Raw genomic sequence first — 23,248 nt, 5'->3', positions numbered from 1 at the left:
AGACAGTTTTTGTTGCTGATGAATCTTGATTAATTGATTAGAACCTCCTGTTTTATTAGTTTTCCTTGTTGTCAGAAGGATGATTCTTTTTATAGAATAAAAAATCATTATACGCAATAGTGGCTTCAAAGGATTGCGTGGAAAAATACAATTTCAAGAATTTTAAATCTCCTAATTTTAAGTTCACCCAGATGATTTTTCCAGTTCTCCCAAAACACTATACAGATCTTTCTTTGCACACAAACACTGCGCAGCAGGCTACTATTGAAACAAAACACAAACCAAAAATGCTGATACCATTGAGTTTCCCTCAAATATTATAAATTGGCACCAACAGCCCCTTTAGAGAAGTTTTCGGGTCGGTAGCCAAAAAAAAGATGTTGTAAGAAGTACCAATAAGGGAATGTTCATTAATATGTATTTGCCCGGGTTATCAGAAAAAAAAGTCAAGCAGTCCCAATTACGCTTTCCATAAATTGCATACATTATAAAATTATGTAACTTTCCTCTGACTAGCATTTTTGTAGAAAGCAAATCTATGACTAGCTTTCTTTTTACTTGTATGGCGTTGTAAGACTACTTTTCATCCAGAAATTATCAAATCACAGAGTTTTCATTTTATTATTTTATATCTTGTACGTTTGATGTATGTCTCCACATGCAATAACACCGGATAATGAAAACGAAAAAAATAATTATTATTTGGGTTTTGAATCCATTCTTTTTGCAACAGGCAGCAAAAATTCTCAGAATTCAGATGAGATAATTCAATAAATTGAGTTATTTTTTGTGTTTGCATATTTTCACAATTAATCGAATTTTCATTGCTTTTGTGCTAAACTACCTTATAAGTGCTGATTCGAATTAACCGGATGAAATGAACTGAGAAAATATTTTTGAACTTGTTTTTCTCAACAATTTTGCCCTGATTGACTCCCCTATTTTCAACCAAGAAAATTTACCCGTTTCAATGATATTATTCTGTATGAAGTGTCACAAAAATATTGCACCATAAGAAGCTTGCAAATTTTTAAATACATTTTGTTTTCATCAATTTTGTCCAACATTTACCGAGTTTGAAAACTTGAGTTCATGCTACCCAGTTAGTTTTAATCAGCTTTAAAGAGTTTATTTTCAGTACAAAATGCACTGAAATTTTAGTTAACTGCGAAAATTTGCGAAAAAAACCAGTTCAATGAAATATATCATCAGAATGTGGATGACTTTTGCTGCCTTTTCCAAAACGATTGGTAACAATTAACTAAAATTTGTGAAATGAAAAATTTTTCATAAAATACGTTTCTCAAAATCACAGTGCAGTTCGGAAAACCATTAAATGTTTTTGAATTGGGCAGAAAATATCAACTCTGAAACACAAATTTGACCTTTATTCCCTCAATGTCTTAAAATTGGGGGAAAACTCTGTTATAATTTTTAGATAGTCTTCGGTACCAAAAAACAAGTTTCTGCTGGTTGCAAGAATCAAATAAAAAAGTATGATTGTTCCGACTTCCGATACGAAAGTAACGGAATATTTGTGCTCGGGGTGGGTTTTTTTTTCTTCAGACAAATTTCGACTTTTTAACTAGCCATTTTTGACGGAACTTTTTTTTGTCGTTCGAAAGCTATTATTGTCCTGAGCAAAAATTTGAAAGAATATTTCACCTGTGACAATTTTCGTAAAGTTATGAGGGTTTAAAGATTGCCATTTTGGCCATTTTGACCGATTTGGGACAATTAACGCGCGATATATTTCGCGCTATTAACGCGTAAGCGGAGATTTAATCCGTCTTAGAAATCGTTCCAAATTGGTTGAAAGAAGCTTATTTGCCATAATTGATTTGTTAAAAGGAGCGAAATCTATTGTTTTGTACTTTAAATGTGTGGAAGATGATTTTCATAGAAAAATTTTCAAACTTTAGAAAAAACATTTTTCATTTTATTTTGTTTCATTTAATTTTTTTATGTTGTGTATGTTATTACTGCTTCATAAACGTTAATAGCCAGTCGGAGCTTTCAGGGCTTTGCCCTGATACGAGCAGTCTTGTTTCATTTGTTTTCAAATGTTTTAGGATTAAGAGAAAAAACTGTTGTTCACTTATTTGCAACATCACTTGTATACTCAAACAAAAGTTTGCCGAAACAAAAATTTTGAGTGCAAAACAACTTTTATATTTCGGTCAATAACCTAGTCGAGATTAGACTGTTCAGTAAAAAGAAACCAAGACACTTTGCATACTTGTCAAAAATCAATTAAGAGACAAATTTTATTTTCTGCAAAAAAAAAATTAAACGACTTTTTAGCACTAAGTTTTTCAAAAAAAAAAATTGTTCTTTTTCCTCTATGAAATTTACGGTTCTGACGTGTAACACTTGGGAAAACATCAACAGTGAAAGCGATTGCAGTTTAGATAGGCAATTATTGCCATTTAGCCAGAATTTTAATTTCACTGAGATAATCCTTGATTATTATGTTTAAAGAGAAAACACAAAAACTCACAGCGAAACATCCTTTTTTGGAAAAAATGATAAAATAGGCAATGGTAGTGAAACACAAAAAATTGTTTATCAAAAGTTTTTTTTAGAAATTGTTGTGCGTTGGAATTGTATGAAATTGTATTGCAAGCGGTTGTAAATATATGAAATTTGTAATATAAGAAGTTTTAGTCAACTCGGGATAGATTTGTGTTTATCGAGACAAACGTTTAAAATAAGTGCTGAAGGCTCAATTATAAGACGGCCGATGACGTGTTAGATTTTTTAAATTTTCAAAAGTCTAGAAATTTCTAAAAGTTTAAATAACCATTCTTTAGACAATTTGAATTCAAGGTCACTTCAAGTCTAGATAGTAACTTTATACTTTTGTCTAAAATTTTGCTTGCACAGATTGATCTGTCTGAAGCAAACTAACAAAAAACATCAATCTCCTTGCTTCTTAAAAAAATTTTTGTAGAATAAAATCACTTTAAGTTTTTAATCACTAGAAAAAATTGCTCATAAAAGTTTTGCGAAATGGTTCAAGTTGAAATCCTTTGAACTATTTCAAAGTTATAAGGATTTAATGAATAAGTTGTAGCAAAAATTTTTTTATTGATTTCACAATATGGAGTTATTTAGACTTTAATTGCGAGAACAGATAGCTCAGAACTAACTTTTCGGGAGCCGATTGGTTAATGGAGACGGGCATAATATTTAATTCTGAACGAACAGACATTTCCGAATCTTCGAGAGTTTGGAAGTTTTTCTTAAAAACTCCAAGGTCGTTGGCAATTAGGTTTTATGCATTCAGATCAAAACTTTTTTTGCCATTTTTGCTGCAGGCGTTTTGTTCATCTTGAGCGCTGCTCCAAAGCTTTACAAAGGCCTGAAGCTGCCCAAAACTCAACTAGTCAAGTACAAATTTAGACATGTGAAAAAAAAAACACTTCCTCCTGTACATTGTGGTGCGCAATCAGCCCTCAGAATTAGCCCAAATGCGGGGATCAGACTATGATTTTTTGTTTTGGGCAGAAAATATCAACTCTGAAACACAAATTTGACCTTTATTCCCTCAATGTCTTAAAATTGGGGGAAAACTCTGTTATAATTTTTAGATAGTCTTCGGTACCAAAAAACAAGTTTCTGCTGGTTGCAAGAATCAAATAAAAAAGTATGATTGTTCCGACTTCCGATACGAAAGTAACGGAATATTTGTGCTCGGGGTGGGTTTTTTTTTCTTCAGACAAATTTCGACTTTTTAACTAGCCATTTTTGACGGAACTTTTTTTTGTCGTTCGAAAGCTATTATTGTCCTGAGCAAAAATTTGAAAGAATATTTCACATGTGACAATTTTTTGTAAAGTTATGAGGGTTTAAAGATTGCCATTTTGGCCATTTTGACCGATTTGGGACAATTAACGCGCGATATATTTCGCGCTATTAACGCGTAAGCGGAGATTTAATCCGTCTTAGAAATCGTTCCAAATTGGTTGAAAGAAGCTTATTTGCCATAATTGATTTGTTACAAGGAGCAAAATCTATTGTTTATATACTTTATATGTGTGGGAGATGATTTTCATAGAAAAATTTTCAAACTTTAGAAAAAACATTTTTCATTTTATTTTGTTTCATTTAATTTTTTTATGTTGTGTACGTTTTTACTGCTTCATAAACGTTAATAGCCAGTCGGAGCTTTTAGAGTTTGCCCTGATACGAGCAGTCATGTTTCATTTGTTTTCAAATGTTCTAGGATTAAGAGAAAAAACTGTTGTTCACTTATTTGCAACATCCCTTGTACTCTCAAACAAAAGTTTGCCGAAACAAAAATTTTCAGTGCAAAACAACTTTTATATTTCGGTCAATAACCTAGTCGAGATTAGACTGTTCAGTAAAAAGAAACCAAGACACTTTGCATACTTGTCAAAAATCAATTAAGAGACAAATTTTATTTTCTGCAAAAAAAAATTAAACGACTTTTTAGCACTAAGTTTTTCAAAAAAAAAAATTGTTCAACTTCCGTTATGAAATTTACGGTTCTGACGTGTAACACTTGGGAAAACATCAACAGTGAAAGCGATTGCAGTTTAGATAGGCAATTATTGCCATTTAGCCAGAATTTTAATTTCACTGAGATAATCCTTGATTATTATGTTTAAAGAGAAAACACAAAAACTCACAGCGAAACATCATTTTTTAGAAAAAATGATAAAATAGGCAATGGTAGTGAAACACAAAAAATTGTTTATCAAAAGTTTTTTTTAGAAAACGTGTGCGTTGGAATTGTATGAAATTGTATTGCAAGCGGTTGTAAATATATGAAATTTGTAATATAAGAAGTTTTAGTCAATTCGGGATAGATTTGTGTTTATCGAGACCAACGTTTAAAAAAAGTGCTGAAGGCTCAATTATAAGACGGCCGATGACGTGTTAGATTTTTCAAATTTTCAAAAGTCTAGAAATTTCTAAAAGTTTAAATAACCATTCTTTAGACAATTTGAATTCAAGGTCACTTCAAATCTAGATAGTAACTTTACACTTTTGTCTAAAATTTTGCTTGCACAGATTGATCTGTCTGAAGCAAACTAACAAAAAACATCAACCTCCTTGCTTCTTAAAAAAATTTTTGTAGAATGAAATCACTTTAAGTTTTTAATCACTAGAAAAGTTGCTCATAAAAGTTTTGCGAAATGGTTCAAGTTGAAATCCTTTGAAATATTTCAAAGTTATAAGGATTTAATGAATAAGTTGTAGCAAAAAAAAACTTTAATGATTTCACAATATGGAGTTATTTAGACTTTAATTGCGAGAACAGATAGCTCAGAACTAACTTTTCGGGAGCCGATTGGTTAATGGAGACGGGCATAATATTTAATTCTGAACGAACAGACATTTCCGAATCTTCGAGAGTTTGGAAGTTTTTCTTAAAAACTCCAAGGTCGTTGGCAATTAGGTTTTATGCATTCAGATCAAAACTTTTTTTGCCATTTTTGCTGCAGGCGTTTTGTTCATCTTGAGCGCTGCTCCAAAGCTTTACAAAGGCCTGAAGCTACCCAAAACTCCACTAGTCAAGTACAAATTTAGACATGTGAAAAAAAAACACTTCCTCCTGTACATTGTGGTGCGCAATCAGCCCTCAGAATTAGCCCAAATGCGGGGATCACACTATGATTTTTTGTTGGTCGCCCAAAAACTTTGTTTAATATAAGAATTCCTACTTTTCAATATTTTTCTACTCCTGAGCAGACCTTACGTTTAAAAGACCTTACGTTTCTCCTGCTTTCTGGTCTAAAACTAATTAATTTTCATCTAAAATGCTTTGTTTTATCAGAAACAATTTTTAAAACTATCGTTAAAACTATTGTTATAAATGAAGAGAAAGTTAAAAAGCTTTGAACGTAGTGATAATATTTTCATGATAAATTTCAAAAAATTATAGAGCTAATTTTCATTGAAACTAGTCGTCGAAAGAAGTAGTTGTTTCATAGATCAGTGAAAAGATAAAACAAGGATAACCGGTAACTCTGCGAGTGAGTACCACAGAATGATCCGACCATACTGATAAAAACTACAAGAAAAGTTCTTCAAATTAATTTTGCCAACAATTTCTTCATTTTTTTAAACAATATTTTTTAGAAAATTCTTCTTAGCAGGATTTGCCAAATATAGCTTTCAAAACTACTTTCAATTGAAAAAATCAAGTTTTATATCCTAAATCACCAATTTAACAAAATATCATCACTTTATTTGGTCGAATTAGACAAAAAAAAATCAGCAACTTCAAACCGGTGTTTTCCTCGACACCGGGAATTTTTCTGGAAATTCACAAATGTCGTTCGAATCACGACTGAAAGGGCTTTAATATGATATATCACGCAACTGTGAGAGCTGATTTTGCGAGGAGAACAAAAAAAAAAGAAAAAAATAAAACGCACTCGAATACAAAGTTGCTTCCCATTTTTATTGGTCAGAACAAAAAAAATTGAGCGAATCAATATGTGACTGTTTTATCAAAACTTTTATGTATTAGTTTTTTTCAAGCATAATACTATAAGTTTCACATTGCATCGTACCAAAACGTGCTTAAAACAAAACTTAGACTCAACCATGCAGAGTTTTTGATATTAGTGACAATTACATTTACCACGTTTAACTCAACATGGTAAGCTGTTAATATTGCTTCGTACATTTTTTCAAAACATCAAATTTTGTTATCTTATGTTTTGTGTCATTTTAGACGGAATCTGGAGAATCGCAGATATTGCGAAGTTTTGAAAACGACTTACTTGAGGTGAGATTCATTGAAATTTTTCGGTTGCACCCCCACACTTGATTATATTACCACGGGGGGATCTTGCTTTTTCAAAGGGGGGATCGGATTGAAAATATTCTGATACTATGTCTTTTTTCTACTTTTCTAGCTTTACTAAATTGATTTTCCAATTTCTACCAAAACCTTTAGACAACAATTTTGCTAATGGGCAGGCAAATATATACGACAGAATCCGTTTTTAAATCCGTTGTTACGCCAAACTGTACGTAAGTTACGTGCTCCCTCAAAATAAGCAAAATTACGGCCAAAATGTACTATTTTTAAGTGCTCCCTCAAAGTTAGTACATTTTGGCCTCAAAAACGCCTTCAGAAACATACTTGTGTTGTTCGGCCGAGAATGGATGTCGTAAATTAACACCATTAGTGTTCTGTATCATAGAATTCTGTATCACGATCTCAACCTGGTATTTATTGAAGTTTTTTTAATACGCATATAGTTTTAGGAAAATTATTATACATTTGCTTACTTACCAACCATTTAAAGCGAACTTCATCTGATTTATCATTGAGCTGATTATGTTGAATAGGGTTCAGTATTATATTACACATTTTTTAGAGATAAATTCTTCTAAAGAAGTTTTTGCGATACATAGCATCCAGCAAACGAGTCAAAGCTTGGTATAAGTAAAACTTCAGAATCAATGAAAAGTTTTTAAACTACTCATCTTGTCATTGTCAGCTTATATCCGACTTTTAAAACCTCTCTGCTTTCTGTTTCTGATCTATAAATTTTTAAAGCGTTTATAATCTATAAATTTTTAAATTTGAAAAATCTTTTTTAGTAATTTAAAAATTGATTATCAAATTCTTTTAAAACATGTAAACGATTTTTTTTCTAACTGTTTTTATATACAACTATAACAGCCTATAATCAAGTATGTCAACTCTTGTCACTTTTGGGTCATGATTTATAATCCATTTTAATCGAGAAGAATCAGTTTTATTCTATCATAATCTTTGTATTTCCACATTTTTTTGGCCATTGCATTTGAGTTATTTACCAATAACGTTTTCCTGAAGTTTGGCTAAGTGAAAACAAAAAAAACATTCCTTACAATATTTGTTCGTTTTGATTATGTTTTTTCCTCTTTTTTCACGACGCACATTCTTTGATTTTTACCACAAATTTCACAGAAAATCAACAAGAAAATAACTAGCATTGAAAACTTTAAACGCAGTTTGCTCAAATATTATGTGAAGTTTAGACAATAAAATGAAGAGAAAAAAGTTTCTAGATTTTCTTCAGAATTCTTATGGTGTAATTTGTTCAGCGATATTTGGAATCATATTTTTACCTCAAAAATGGGTCATTTTGACTTTTTACTTAATCAAGCCTTATGCTAAAACTACCAATTTACTTAAGGGGAAAATTATATCCAAAGAAGCCCCCAACGGCGCAGCAAAAATTTTGAAGAGTAAAATCTCCAAAAATGGTCATAATATAACTTAAAACAAATTTTATGTAACAACCAAAGAAAGTTTTTGAAGATTTTACACTTCCTTAAATTTGTTTGGGTGTGTCATGGGCTTTTTTGATAGAGCTTTCTTACCTATTAAAATGGTAGTTTAAGCGTAATTACCTTCTTCTTTTTTCCATAAGTTTAACCCAATTTGAGAAAAACGCTGGAAATTTGAAGTTCTGTACATTTTCTCCGAATAATATAATTCACCCATTTTTCTTAATAAAAATTTACACGATGCTTTTTTAGTGAAAAACATCTAGACAATATTTTTATCATCAAAATTATGTACGCTCCCAAACACGCGTTCCAAAAATATAGTTATGCCTAACCTACTTTTTCTGTTTTTGAGTTTCAAACATATCTTCCAGTTTTAGATAATTTCCGTATTTAGAAGCAATTGCTTCTTTTCTGCAACAAATAAAAATAGTTCTGGCATAATTTTTGTTCCTGATAAAAAGATGGCTTTTTTGAAACCAAAAAAACTCTAATCAAAAAGAACTGGAATGCTTAATTTTTTCTTGATAATGTTTTATTTTGAATCTGCTAATAGGTGAGATTTTCTTCAAGGGTAGTAAAAAAACTGGCTTGAACTCGAGCTAAAATTTATACTTAAGATGTTTTCTTAATGTCAAATTCTATACAAAACACACAAAAACGACAAAAGGGAGTGAAAGAAAATAAGGAAAAAAATATTGTGAAAATTGATAGCAAGAAAGAATTATATCAAACACATGTTTCTTTCTTCTCATTTCAAATAGAGAATAATAAAAAAGAACCAGAAATCACAGTTCGTACAAAACGAAATGATTACTTCAAAAAAAAAATTATGTCCCAAAATATTAGATCACTAAACAAAAATTTAGTAAGCTGGAAGTTTTTCTTTCAGAACTGGAAGCAAACCTGTAGCAATAGCATTAAAAGAGACATGATGCAATGAAAATACAAATGCAAATGCGTTAGTTCAAACTGGATATCAAAAAGTAAATGCATACAATCGAGCAAATTGAGGAGGGGGCGTACGAATATAATTCATAAAACAGCAGAAAAATCAAATCATAAAGAGGACTACAAACCATCCTTTACAAATTTCATCGGTAAAAATGTTGAGAGTGGGAGAAAAATTGATATTATTTGTGTTTTACAAATCACCAAAAGTTGAAAAAGATGAAACCTTAAACTTTCTCCAAAAACACATGCTGAAAGTGTAAGAAGCCAAACAAATTGCGAACACAAACTAAGAACCCAAGTGTATTTGTTTGCATATACCTGAAAACTATTTTATTTTTTCTTTGCAATCCATATTAACTGCATGCAACTACGATTGTGTTTGAAATGAACTTGTATTGTAATGAATCGTGGTTATTGATTAATCAGAAACGTGTCAAGTTTTTCTGGTTATGAACCCAGCTTAATAATGCTATGATTAAGTTTTCATGGATACCATTTATGAAGTTATGAAAATCGTAGCAATTTTTTTATAAACAAAAAGTATTGAAATTGTATAGAAACTATTAGACAAAGACTTCTTTTCGACATATTGAAACTACATGACAAGTATTTTCACATTGGCGAGCCATTTTTGGTGCATGTATTATAAAAAGATCCGGTTAAAAATTGCTGAATAAAAAACTAATTGAAAAGGCTTTTTTGTAATCAAATTACTTGTAACCTTTTTGAATTTTGAATGGGCGGTTAATTGGTGAAAAAAAAAAGATTGGAGGGACATTAGTTTGGTGCTCAGAACTGATTTTATTTTGTTTTTCCTTCTCCAATTGTTACATTTTGTAGGAAATGCGAGGAGGCGCTGTTTTTAATTAACAATTCAATCAAAGTGGAAATTGTTTTTTGAGTCTCTGCAATTGTGGGCAGTCTTGAAGAATTGACCGCAAACGATGCGTTATCTTCACTAAATTGACCTGATAGTTGAAAGTGTTCAGAACGCTTTTTCTCAACACTGAAAAGCCTTGAATAAGTTTATACATCAATAGAAGCACAGTTTATAAGGGGCTGATTATGATATATCACTTGACTATTTAGTTCTAATGGCAAATAATTTTGCGGGGAAATAAAAACCCAAATACAATGTATTTCCCCATTTTCACTGTGTGGAGCAATAATCTAGTGCACAATATGAACTAAAGTTTAATATAATTCACTTAAATTATCAGAACAAAGGTTTTAAGAACCGTCAAAATATGAAAAAACTTACAGTTTTTGGTGAGTAACTTACACGTGGTTGAATAATTGCATTAAGTTAATGAAAATAAATTTTTTGATATGCGCATAGGGAAGCTATTCACGCGATGAACAGTAAAGTTGATAAATCGTTTTTTCTTGGTTAAAACTCTATCTCTAGCTTCAACTGCGAACGGTTTCCCAGCAAATCGATCCTGCACATAGACCTACAGCATGACTACCAGGCTGTTTTATTTGGTTCAAATAGCCGCAGAAACTAGTTCGAATCTTTTTTCAATGGTTTTTTGAAATTGTATGAAAATTGCATGATTAGCATTTTTCCATACGTTTGATGTAGGGAATTGTATGATAAGCATTTTCAGTGTGGGGAAATGTAAAATAAGCATTTTCGGTTTGTGTAGGTTAACCCGGGCAATTGTAAATCATAATCTTTTATCAACAATTTGTCGCTTTTCGATAACTCCATTGTACCCAAGGAAAGCTAGCACAACATCATCAATTTTTTCGATTATTTATAGAGTCAATTAAAGTTCGTTACCATGCGTTGCGAGAAAAACAACAAATAAAAAACACTGAAATTTATGCAATCCTTTCGGTAATAAAATTGAACAAGACTGCTCGTATCAGGGCGAAGCCCTGAATGTTCTGGCTGTCTTTTAAGGTTATTGGAGCATAGTAATAACATAAAAAAGCTAAATGTAATAAAATAAAATGAACTTTTTTTTCTAAAATATGAGATTTTTTTGTGAAAATCATCCCGCCACACGCATTTTATTACTACTTGAGATTTCTAAAACTTGAGATTTAATGTGATACATTCGCTCCTATTAACAAACCAATTATGGCAAATAAGCTTCCTTCAACCATTTGGAACAATTTCTAAGACAGATTAAAGCTCCCCTTACGCGTTAATAGCGCGAAATATATCGCGCGTTAGTTGTCCTAAATTGGCCAAAATGGAAATCTTTAAACCCCCATAACTTTACCAAAAACGATCACAGATAAAACAAGACTGCTCGTATCAGGGCGAAGCCCTGAATGTTCCGACTGCCTTTTAAGGTTTTATGGAGCAGTAATAACATTAAAAAATTAAATGTAATAAAAAATTTAAAATTTTTTAATGAAAATCATCCCCCCACACGCCATGTAAAGTACAAAAAGATAGATTTAGCTCCTTGTAACCAATCAATTATGGCAATAAAGCTTCTTTTAACCAATTTGGAACGATTTTAAGACGGATTAACTCTCCGCTTACGCGTTAATAGTGCGAAATATATCGCGCGTTAATTGTCCCAAATTGGCCAAAATGGCAATCTTTAAACCCCCATAATTTTACGAAAAAAATCACAGGTGAAATATCTTTTCAAGTTTGAGCTCAAGGCAGCAATACCTTTTGAATGATATAAGAAAATTCCGTCAAAAAGGGCAAGTTAAAAAGTCGAAATTTGTCTGAAGAAAAAAAAACCCACCCCGAGCACAAATATTCCGTTACTTTCGTATCGAAAGTCGGAACAACAAGTCTGCTCGTATCGGGACGAAACCCTGAATGTTCCAACTGCCTTTTAAGGTCTATGGAGCAGTAATAATTTTAAAAAAATAAATGAAATAAAACAAAAAAGAACAAAAAAAATTTTCTAAATTTGAAATTTTTCATAAAAAAGCATCCCCCCACACGCCATATTAAGTACAAAAGAATAAATTTTGTTCCTTGTAAATTTAGCTCTTTGCCATAAAATCACTTATGGCAAATAAGCTTCTTTCAACCAACTTGGAACGATTTCTAAGACGGATTAAATCTCCGCTTATGCGTTAACAGCACGAAATATATTGCGCGTTAATTGTCCCAAATTGGCCAAAATGGCAATCTTTAAACCCCCATAACTTTACAAAAAATGATCACAGGTGAAATATCCTTTCAAATTTAAGCTCAGGACAACAAAACCTTTTGAATGATTTAAAAAAATTCCGTCAAAAATGGCTGGGTAAAAAGTCGAAATTTGTCTGAGAAAAAAAACTCACCCCGAGCACAAATATTCCGTTACTTTCGTTACAAAAGTCGGAACAAAAATAATCTTGAAGTTTAAAATTTTTGTAGAATTCTGTGAACTGATTATGGGAAAAGTAGTATTCCATCAAACAAAGAAGTTCGTAAAAAAGAAATGAATAAATTTTAATGGCAATTTATATATCCTAAGTTTGGGTTAGTTAATGATTCAGCGCATAGCCGTACGCTTTAGGGTATTTGAGTTATTGCCGAAAAACTCACTCTGAGCCATTGTTGCTTCTCAATTTGTTCAGAGAAATAAGAACAATAGCTTATTATATGTTTGCCTTATGCTGACACTATTTGGGGGGGGGGGGGTGTCTGCAACTGAGCTTTCTTGCTTTCTAAATTTCCTTGGTTCCTTTTAGATTGAAAGGGAGTGTGGTAGGAGTGATGAGTTGAATGTGTTCATGCTGGAGTACAGGGCCCTGCTGGAACAACTGCGCAAATCGGAGGACTCTGGCAGACGCATTGACGCCAACAATCGACAGCTGCAAGCGGAGATTCTGGCCAATGACGCCAAACTGCCCTATGCAAAACGCATCATGACAGACAGCGAGCAAAACATCATCACACTCAAACAGGTAACGCTCCCAGTGTACCTGGAATGCAAACCTCAAGAAAATGTTGCAAACCTTACAAGAATCTTGTGAAAAAATGCAAACCTAGCAAAAATGAGTGCATATCTTACAAGGATCTTACAAACTGAGTGCAAGAAATTAAAACACGAGTAAAGTAATTTGCATCCCGAGAACACTGGGGACACGACTTGACATGGAACAGCATAGCCCAATCATTCGCTGAACTATAACAAAACAACGAAATGAAGTTCTCGAAGTGGGATATAATTAAACCTTTTTCTCTTGTTTTTAATGGTTGTTTGTGTTGTTTGTTTTTCATTGCTAATGAATGTTGTTGTTTGACGCAGAATGTGGAGGATAGTCTGACGGAGGTTTTGAAAGCACAGAGTGTGGAGGGGGAGAAGAAAAGGGAGATTGGGGCTCTGAGGGGGGACATCGAGGCACTGGGACGCCAGTTGGACAGCAATATCGCCACCACACACCACACACAGCCACAGTAAATTCTCGAAACTTTTTTTTTATCATTTCAATATTCTTGTTAACCTAACAACAACCCTCACGCCATTATATACCATACAAAGTGCAATTTTATGGAAGGACGATGTCTCCCCCCTTCACTGCATGATCGTCAATTTTATGGTGTAACTAGTGATTTAACAAGGTTAAGTATGAAGACCAAATATGTCTCTTATGGCTTAGTTATTCCGCATGTCAATTTCCATAGCAATCAGATAACGCGACCAATAATTCTACTAGTAAAAATTCGCAAGGGGAGGACAAAGAGCCGAGGCGAGGTAGGGTGTAGGGGTTGAGATTGGGAGGGGGTATTTCACGCTTTTCTTACCTCAGCCAAACAGTGACACGAGATTCTCATTGCCTAGAGAGCTTCTTGGTACTATTTCAATACGTCTATTTTTTTCTGACCAGTCTTCAAAATTTTTAAAGGTGCCAATTTATGCCAGTTTTCAGCCAAAGCTTTTTGAAAAAAGTTCTAAAAGGGACCAAACTGTAACCAAAATAGTTACCACCTTCTGTGGCAATTGAATCGTTTTTTCAAGGAATGAAAAGATTTGCCCCAACCGCCTAAGTCACCCCTTGCAAATGAGTGGCTGCTTTCTTTCTAAATGCACAACTAATTAAGCCAATTTCTCACAAATTTCTTCTACCGCTGGCAAACCCGATGAAAATGGTAGCGATTAGCTCTAGCTCGCCAAAGATTCCGACCAAATTGGCTGTTGCACTTTTTTCCAGCTGTTTTTTATTCGAAGTTTTTTTTTATATATAAACGGGAATTGGATGTTTGTTCACTCAATCTATTCATACTGTGTTGTGTGTTGCGATTGTAGACTGGAGAAATTGTTACTGGAGAAGAGTGATTTGGCAGTGAGTTTGAATGGGGAGTTGGAACAGGTGGCCAAATTGAGGGATGCCGTCCAGTCTGCTGTGGAGGAGCACGAGAAAACTCAACTGCAGAGACAAGAGCTACACGAGAACACCGAAAAGGTACAGTACCCATACACGTAGATCCCCTATCCGATATAGAACCCTCCCCCCCCCCCCCCCCCCGCTTAAACGTCTCTGCGGTATGACATCTACACACCATAGACCTTTTAAGACTACACATACACGCATGCATCATATAGTATATACCATAGGGGGAGATTGTTAAGTAGATTTACCTATTCTCTTACTTTCGTAGCAAAATGAGAACAAAAACAATCGTTTTTCAAGTAATTTATCTGTGGTTGTCTCTAATAACGTCGTCCAGATGCAGTAAGACTTCCCGTAGTAGTATAAATGCAGTATTGGTTGTTTACCACGGTCGAGGTGCTCGACTTATGTTTCGATTTTGAAAGTCGAGCAAGTGCAATTTTGCGACTGAAATCTTAAGTCGAGCACAAAGTCGAAACAAACCCGATTTCGGTCGAGAAAATCAAAACATAGGTCGAAAAAGTCGAAACATACCCAATTTTGGTCGAGCAAGTCGAATTATACGTCGAGAAAGTCGAAACATACCCAATTTCGGTCGAGAAAGTCGAAATTTAGGTCGAGTGGATTCGAAACATAGGTTGAACATGGTGGAAACATGAGTAGAGCACAGTCAAAACATACCCGATTTTGGTTGATAAAATCAAACATATCTATGCGGGATCAAACAAAAAGAGTTTTAAGAAACTTTAAGAGAACTACAATAAGTAGAATCAAAACCAACAAAAAAAGTCGATTATGTTGAAAACATAAACGGATTTCAATCGATCATAATGGATCAAGTAAGTTTTGGAAAATTTTTTCTTATCTATGCGCGGTCGAAAAATTTTAGAAAAAATGGCGATCGAGACAGTCGAGAAACTCGAAACTTATCAATTTTTGATCAAGAAAATTGAAACGTATCTATGCAGGGTCGAACAAACAAATTTTCAAATTTTTTAAAAAAAATTGTTGGTCGAGAAAGTCGCGAAGCCGAAACATATAGAATTTTGGCCAAAAAAGTCGAAACATATCTGAACTGGAATAAACAAGGTCGAACACTTTTTTGTTTGGTCGAGAAAGTCGAAACATACCAATATTTGGTCGAGAAAGTCAAAAAGTACCGAAATTTGGTTGAGAAAGTTGAAACATACCAAAGTTCGGTCGATTAGTCAAAAAATAGTAAAATTTGGTCAGAAAGTCGAGACATCCCGCTTTTTGATCGAGAAAAACCAGACATAAACCGAACATCTTGACCCGAATTTTATCACTTCAGAAAAAAATTTGGCTCTATTCCTTGAGTGGAAAAAAAATAAGACGGGAGATGTACAAGTCAATAGGATGGTTGGTACAGCAGAAATGATTGAAAAAAGAACCTTATAATCTATTTTGCACTCACGCCGAGAAAAAAATTTGTCATAGAATTTCATACTTTGGTACAAAATTTTCATACCTCTAAAAAGGTGCATGAAACACAAAAACTGTTTTTTTTTCTTCAAATTGTGAAATTTATGACTAATATTTCTTCCATACCGAAACTAGCCTTTTTTCAATAAATGAATATTGGATACGCTGTTTGGGTTTTGCGTTTCAACTGTCGGTTAAGTGTTAGTTAGAACTTTTAAAATATAAAATTTATCAAAAAAACCCACACGCTACCTAGAGTACAAAATGATATGGTTCGCGGTAAGAAACTATCAAATAGACCAAACAACATGCCTCAATTCAATAGGGAACGTGTTCTACAACAACAAGACTGCTCGTATGCAGGTCAAATCCCTGAATGTCTTACTGCCCCTTAATCCATATCGAACAGTTTTTAATAAACTATAATTTTTGGACAATATCAAAGATCAAGTAACAAAATTTGAGTCGTGCGAAAATACTACGACCGATTAGCAAGCCTCAATTCAATTTGGAACGATTTGGTGTGCGGGATGAATCGCCATGCGCTTTCGTGGTACGCTTTCAGTATTATCAATAAAATCTTGAATTAGCCCAGAGCCTGCCCAAATTGGCAGTTTTGAAACTCCCATAACTCTGCAAAAAATAGTTGGAAGTAAAATGTTTTTTTTTTTCAAAGATTTTATTTCAGGGAGTCGATACCTTCAATAGCGTATAAAATTTTTTGTTAAAAATTATTATTTCGATGGTCGAAAAATGGCTCAATAAAAAACACACTAAACATAAATCTTTCGTTTTCTTCGAAAGTCGGAAGAATTAAATCTGCGCTTACGCGTTATTAACATAAATATATAGCACGCTTTTTAGACCAAATTTGACTGAAATGGCAATCTTTAAACCCCCATATATTTACAAAATTCAATCACAAGTGATATATCTATTTAAATTTAGGATTAAGACAAAAATACTTTTTCGACGATAACTTGTCTGGAGAAAAAAAAGCACCCGAGCATTAATAGTCCGTTACTTTCTTCAAAAGTCGAAACAATAACCAAAGAATTTCTACAGTAAGAAAACCAACAGCTTGAGTTGGGTTATCCTCAAAGGCATACCTCATATTGAGATTCGCCCTTTTTCAAGCTAAAATATTGAATTTCAAAGGGAATTATAACAAAAATTGTAGCTTTTGGAATACGCTAAAAAACTTTATGCTAGAAAATATTGGCTCGACTGATAAGTTTGCAGATTTGAAAAAACACTAATGTTTGCTTCAGTATTGAATTTATTTCTCGGCTAAGAAAGATTTGTTTCCCTCAAAATCTGTTTTTGCCTGTAATTTGTACTGAACTCATCTAAAAATGCTTGCCACACAATTTGTTAGTATGAAATTTTGTTTGAAAATTTTCGTTTTTGTGCAGGGATTTTTACGTGATACCATTATTGGCACGAAATTGGTCAGGCTGTAGTAGACCCAAGCTAGACATCAATCAAGAGCTCGTGTCCTTACACACTACTCTTGCCATGGCAGGGGATCGAACAAAGCTTTCGATTTTTTTTGAAACCCCCCACCTCTCGAGAAAATTTTAGATCCCCCACTTGAGAGGGACAACGAACGCTCCCCTCAAATCACTGGCTACTCGAAACAATGATATTTATTAAGTTATTTCCTCATTGCCTTTTTCATCACAGTTTCGATTGACTGTCTATTAGATTTGTCACAGGGTCAATTAACACGAGGGGGCCAAAATATTTTTTCGCAGTTAATCTGTTTTGTTTTGTTTTCTGCTTTCAATTGTGCATTTGATCTTCCTCTCTCTGGTTTTCCATCACATTTCTGCAGAGTTATTATCTGAGGTGAAGAAGCAGAGAGAGGGTGATTCATCCCTGTTCGAAGTCCTGCAGTTTCGGATTCCGTCGCACTCAACTGAAAGAACCATGAAACAATTAGTTTTAAGTTTCAACTCTGTCATGAACCAAAATAAACGCTATTGAGCTCTCCAATGAGAACAACTCTGATGATCTGCATTTAGATTTTGCAGAACTTTTTACATACCTCCACCTTCTCTTCTTGTAAGAAACACTTCGATTTTTTGTTTTAATCAAAAAGAGCGTTTAAATTCTCTAAAACGAGCCTTAAAAACTAAGAGCATTAAACGAGCTTTGAAAATTAAATTCTTAAAAAACATCAATCTAAAAACATTCTAAATCGGATTTTGAAGCAAAGAAAAACAAGACTGCTCGTATCAGGACGAAGCCCTGAATGTTTCGAATGCCTTTTAAGTTCTATGGAGTAGTGTTTGCATTTAAAATTTTCAAACGAAATCAAAACATTCAAAAAAAAATTTTCGAGTTTATTTTTTGAAAATTATCCCCCCACGCTATGCAAATTGCAGAAAGTATCTTTCGCCTAAACTGAAGTTTTAAATAGTACAGATAGCATACCTCAGTTCAATTTGGAACGATTCTTAAAAGGTATAAAAGACTGCTCGTATCAGTGTGAAGCCTTGAATGTTCCGACTGCCTTTTAAGGTTTATGAAGCAGCAATAACATAAAAAATTTTAGGTACAATAATATAAAACGATTTTTTTTAATTTAAGTTTGAGATTTTTTTGAAAAATCATCGCCCAAACGGCATATAAAGGAGAAAGGGAAAGATTCCGCTCCTACTAACAAATCATTTCAGGCAAATAAGCTTCCTTCAACCAGTTTGGAATGATTTCTAAGTCGGATTAAATCTCCGATTACGCGTTAACAGAGCAAAATATATCGCACGTTAATTGCCCCAAATCGTTCAAAATGGCCAAAAGGGCATTCTGTAAACCCCCATGGCTTTACAAAAATGATCACATGTAAAATGTATTTTCACATGATATTTTTTTATATCATTCAAAACTTTATTTTTGAATGATATGAATAAACTCCGTCAAAAATAGCCTGTTAAAAAATAGAAATTTGTCTGAAGAAAAAAAAAACCCACACCGAGCACCAATATTCTGATACTTTCGTCACGAAAGTTGGAGCAATAAATCTCCACCTGCGCGTTTAAAACGCAAAATGTATCGCGCGTTCATTGTCTCAAATTGGCCACACTGGCATTCCTTAAACTCCCATGACTTTACAAAAATGATCACAAACAAAATTATTTTTTTTTATTTGAGCTCAGAACATGAACATTTTAACACCAAAAAAGGAATAGTTAAAAAGTCAAAATTTGTCTTGCTTTTTAAATCAAGGATAACACCGAAAACTCCGACCACAATAATGAAAAACTCCGACCACAGTTCTAGAGATTTTCGACCAAAATATTATGATTTTTTGCATGATGTAAGGCGGAAAACTAGACGAAAGCATTGAATTTGAGTAAGCAAGGCGTAATTGAAGATATTTACCTACGCTTTCAAAAAAATTGCTCTTCCTGTTTTTGGAAGATTTGAAAAAAAATTACTCAAACATTCTATTTACAAAAAATGCCCAATGAGACTTCAAAATTTTGTTTTGCTTGAGTTAAATTAAATTTCACAGCTTTATTAACCAATTTTCATCTAACAAACTTTGCTCGTTTGTTTTAATCATTTTTTAAAAGAACTAAAGGGCTTCAAAATAGTATGTCACTCAAACCATTCTGATAGTTATTAGGAAACTTGATAGAAATATTTTATTCAAAACACCCTAAGTCATCCATCCCCAATGTCTGTTGTGGAGAGAAGAAAATTTAATTGCAGTTGGAAAAATTGGAGCTTCGCCTTGTTTTAAACAGTCCTGTTGTTTCGACCTTTTGGCGAGGTTTTTCGTTGAACGTTTTATTGAACCGGCGGTTATTGTAAAATTTGAAATGGGAATCGAAGTGTTTCTAGTGTTGCAAATGGAACGCCTCACTGCTTGATACATTCTCTCGGCGAACACTTGAACTCCCCAGGTCCACAAGTTACTCCTAAAACAAAAACAATTATAACAAGGATAGCCGGATGCAGTGCAACTAGCACAGAATGTTCCGACCATGTTCTTTAAAAAGCATAAAAATTATTCAAATCAATGTTGTTTTTTTTAGTGTGATTTAATGAAAAAGCCTAGAATAAAAAAGAAATATAACATTATTCGACAGTCACAGTAAAATAGGCAAATAAAGAAACGCTTTTTGTAGAAAAACGACTGCAAAAAAAATGAAATAAAAAAACATGCAAAAAAGTTTTTGTTCATACTTTTCGGAGAAATTGTCTTAGTTTTATGAAGGTTTTATTCATAATTTGGTTTTAAAAATTAATTCACTAATATTTCATGGCTTAAACATTCAAAAACATCTGCTCGCCTGCTTTGATTGCCCGATATTAGTCTAAAACTTAAAAAATTCAAACCCTATTTTCTATTACTGGAAATTTTTTCAAATGTCGGTCAAATCACGATTGAAATGGCAATATTATACATCATTCCCTCAATTGCGGTGATTTTTTGTGGCACATTTTTTGGTTGAGAAGCAAAATAAGTCTGCTCGCTCACCTTATTTGCCCGAATTTAGACTAAAAGTCAAAAAAAATCAAATCGGTTTTTCTCGAGATTGTGAACATATTTTTTGAATTTGTTTATGTCCTTCCAATCACGACTGAAAAATTTTGTTATGATATTTTCTTCACTTTTATTACCAGATTGAGCGAGAAAAAAAAAACAAAAAAAAGAGAGAAAAAAAACTAAACTCACTCCATTAAAACGGTCGGAACAACTATTTACAATTAAATATGTTAAATCTATCAACTATCGTCGAATTCTATCATTTCAACATCAGACGGGTGTTATCCATTGCGTTTTGCGCCATCGTCAAACAAAGTGCGAAATGTTTATACGTTTTTTTTAGTATAGAACTTGGCCTCACGCAATATATCTGCTAATTATGTAGTGTTCAACAACCAACATTCACACCACTGTCATTCAAATGAACCGTCAAACTCTCAAAAATGAAATGTAAACAAGAAATTATCTGTTATTAACTATTTTTGGTAGCTTAAGGCTCCAAATTTTTTTCTTAACAAGGGTAAACAGTTGAAAAATAGCGCAAAATTTTCCTGCTTCATAGCATTAAAGTGTTCTTTGATGTTCTTTTTCTCACGCTAAAATGTTGGATCCGCAGATTACATTTTTTTCAATTAGATAAATGAACAGAGGCAAATCTAGGATTTTCTCGAGGATATGGCGGGTTTTCAAATAATTTCGAAAATGGACGTGCCTTAGGTCAAAGAAAAAACAGTCCAGAGAAGTGTTGCCCAAAAAACTGCGTTATTTCGTCTTGCGGTCCCCCTAAAAATTAGCACATAAGGCAACAAAGGCGCCTTTTGAAAAAAAAATAGGGTCGGTCAGCCAATAAGATTTCTAAGTCGGTCAGCCAATAAGGTATTTAAGTAGTACCAAAAAGGGGACGTCTTGGGTGGTCATGGGTCTAACTCTTGAGCAAATCAATTTTATGCACATTTTCAAGAATGGTTACGTCTTATAACATAGATTATTGCTCTTTCATTAGTGACCATCAAAAAAAACTTATAAAAGTTTTTTCATTCAGCGATAGTTTATCGCTGGTTATTGAAAATGATTTACTTTAGCAGTAAATCCGTAACGAATTAGCAATGTTTCATCGGTAAGAAGCCTATATTTAGTCAGCGCTGTTTCGTCAATGACTTAGTGCTTGTACATACATTTCTGTTCATACTCAATTTTTCTAACAGTTTTTTCAAATAATTTTTTCTTTTGATACTTAGTCATGGCATCTGACACGAATTAAAGGGCAAACTTTGCTGAAAAAGGAAGCATTTGAGCAAAAGCATTTTTTCAAATAGTTTACCCATAGTAGCTAGCTAAGAACAGCGGCGGATCTGGGAACTTCTAGAGGGACGGCGGATTTTCAAAAACTTTCGATTTTTTTTAGGTTAACCAAATTAATTCTCCCAATGCACTAAAAAGACCATGTTTTGGCCCAACTTTCTGCGCCGCAGACAAAATTTTAAGAAAACCAGCCAAAAGAAGCGTTTTGCGTTTTTAGGCCCTTCTTATTGGATAAATTTAACCAAAAAAATCGCTTTTTTTCGGCGCGCGCTTCCCACTCAAAGTTAGTAAATATTGACGCCAAAGGCGCTCTTAAAAATTTTAGGGTCCGTCAGTCAAAAGTGGATATCTCAAAATACTTCAAAGGGGGACCCTTTGGGTCGGCAGGGGGTCGAATCCCTGAGGGGAGGAAAAAAGGGCGTCCCCACGCCCACCCCCCAAATCCGTCCCTGGCTAGGAACTTTGTTTTAGGATCGTTATAAACATTTTAAATTATCAAATTTTATGCAAAGTTTGCAGTTTTAATTGTTTTGGAGCTTCGTGATCGACTATGATGGTTCATCCTACAAAATCAGGTAAAACAAAAACATACCGCGAAGTCAAATGATATGTCAGATTAAATTGTTTTTGAATTGGACGATATGTAATGAAAATTTGAACTCTTTTTTTGGTTTAAGAAATTTAATTCGAATTTTTTCTCTCGAACTAATTTTGGACATTTTTAAACAGACATTAATAATAGTATCGCTTTCTGTAGTTAAAAGTTAGTGATGTTGGTTCTTCTAAACAAAAAACTACGTTCCTTCTTAGAAACTTGAAAAAGCTCTCTCATGGCTTTTTTTGGTGTATAAGTAGGGTTATATTTTTTGTTGCTAATTTCATAGCTACTGGCTTTTTTTTCTATAGAGTCTAGTAACCTTGTGGATCCAAAAGTTTGATTTGAAAACATTTTCAAATAATTTTTGAGGAAAAAAAGGTTTAATTTGTTATCACACATCTGTTGTGTTATCCGTTTTTGACGATTTGGGAAAACCCATTTACCTGGGAAACCTGTAAACTGAAGGGCGCTTAAGCTTCATTGTGAGTAACTCGGTAAAATGAAGCAGTTTTTGAGATGACGGAGCTGCAAGTTTTCGAAGTGTTTTCAAATATTTATTATTGCTCCCTGTTAAGCAAAGAAAAAGCATAAACTGTTTTTTTTTATATAAAAATTGGGTTGAATGCTAATTAATTAATTGCCGCTTCTAGTGTGAAAATTTTTGTAAAAACCTTATTCTCACCTTTTCCTCGTTTGACAAACTCATCTGAAACAGTTCGTTTGTCAGGGCTAACGTAGTTCGGTCTGAATCGATAGGCTAAAACTGCTGGCATTAAAATAAACAACGTAAACATCTGAACAACAGCTGACTTCATTTTGATTTTTTTGGGCGGAATTGAAGAACGAGAAAAAAGTATTGAAAATTATCAGGATTTTTTCTA

The 23,248-nt window shown here is 33.3% G+C and overlaps 2 protein-coding genes across 2 annotated transcripts in view; one reads left to right on the top strand and one right to left on the bottom strand.

The window, feature by feature from the left end:
- LOC134846440 (uncharacterized) overlaps window positions 1-23,248 on the bottom strand; it is a 331,689-nt gene that overhangs the window by 83,683 nt on the left and 224,758 nt on the right. The gene's annotated exons all lie outside the window — the stretch shown is intronic.
- Window positions 6,524-23,248, top strand: part of LOC134846439 (cilia- and flagella-associated protein 58-like) — a 46,616-nt gene continuing 29,891 nt past the window's right edge. The window contains exons 1-5 of the mRNA XM_063863793.1: window positions 6,524-6,637; window positions 6,713-6,766; window positions 12,880-13,095; window positions 13,440-13,588; window positions 14,439-14,595. Of these exons, the coding sequence (XP_063719863.1) occupies window positions 6,635-6,637; window positions 6,713-6,766; window positions 12,880-13,095; window positions 13,440-13,588; window positions 14,439-14,595 (579 nt within the window). The 5' untranslated portion in view covers window positions 6,524-6,634. The remainder of the gene's footprint in view (window positions 6,638-6,712; window positions 6,767-12,879; window positions 13,096-13,439; window positions 13,589-14,438; window positions 14,596-23,248) is intronic.

This window comes from Symsagittifera roscoffensis, chromosome 5, assembly GCF_963678635.1.
Source record: "Symsagittifera roscoffensis chromosome 5, txSymRosc1.1, whole genome shotgun sequence".
Lineage (NCBI taxonomy): Eukaryota > Metazoa > Xenacoelomorpha > Acoela > Convolutidae > Symsagittifera > Symsagittifera roscoffensis.
Note: the sequence above shows the minus strand (reverse complement) of the source record. Positions and strands in the feature narration are given on the sequence as shown.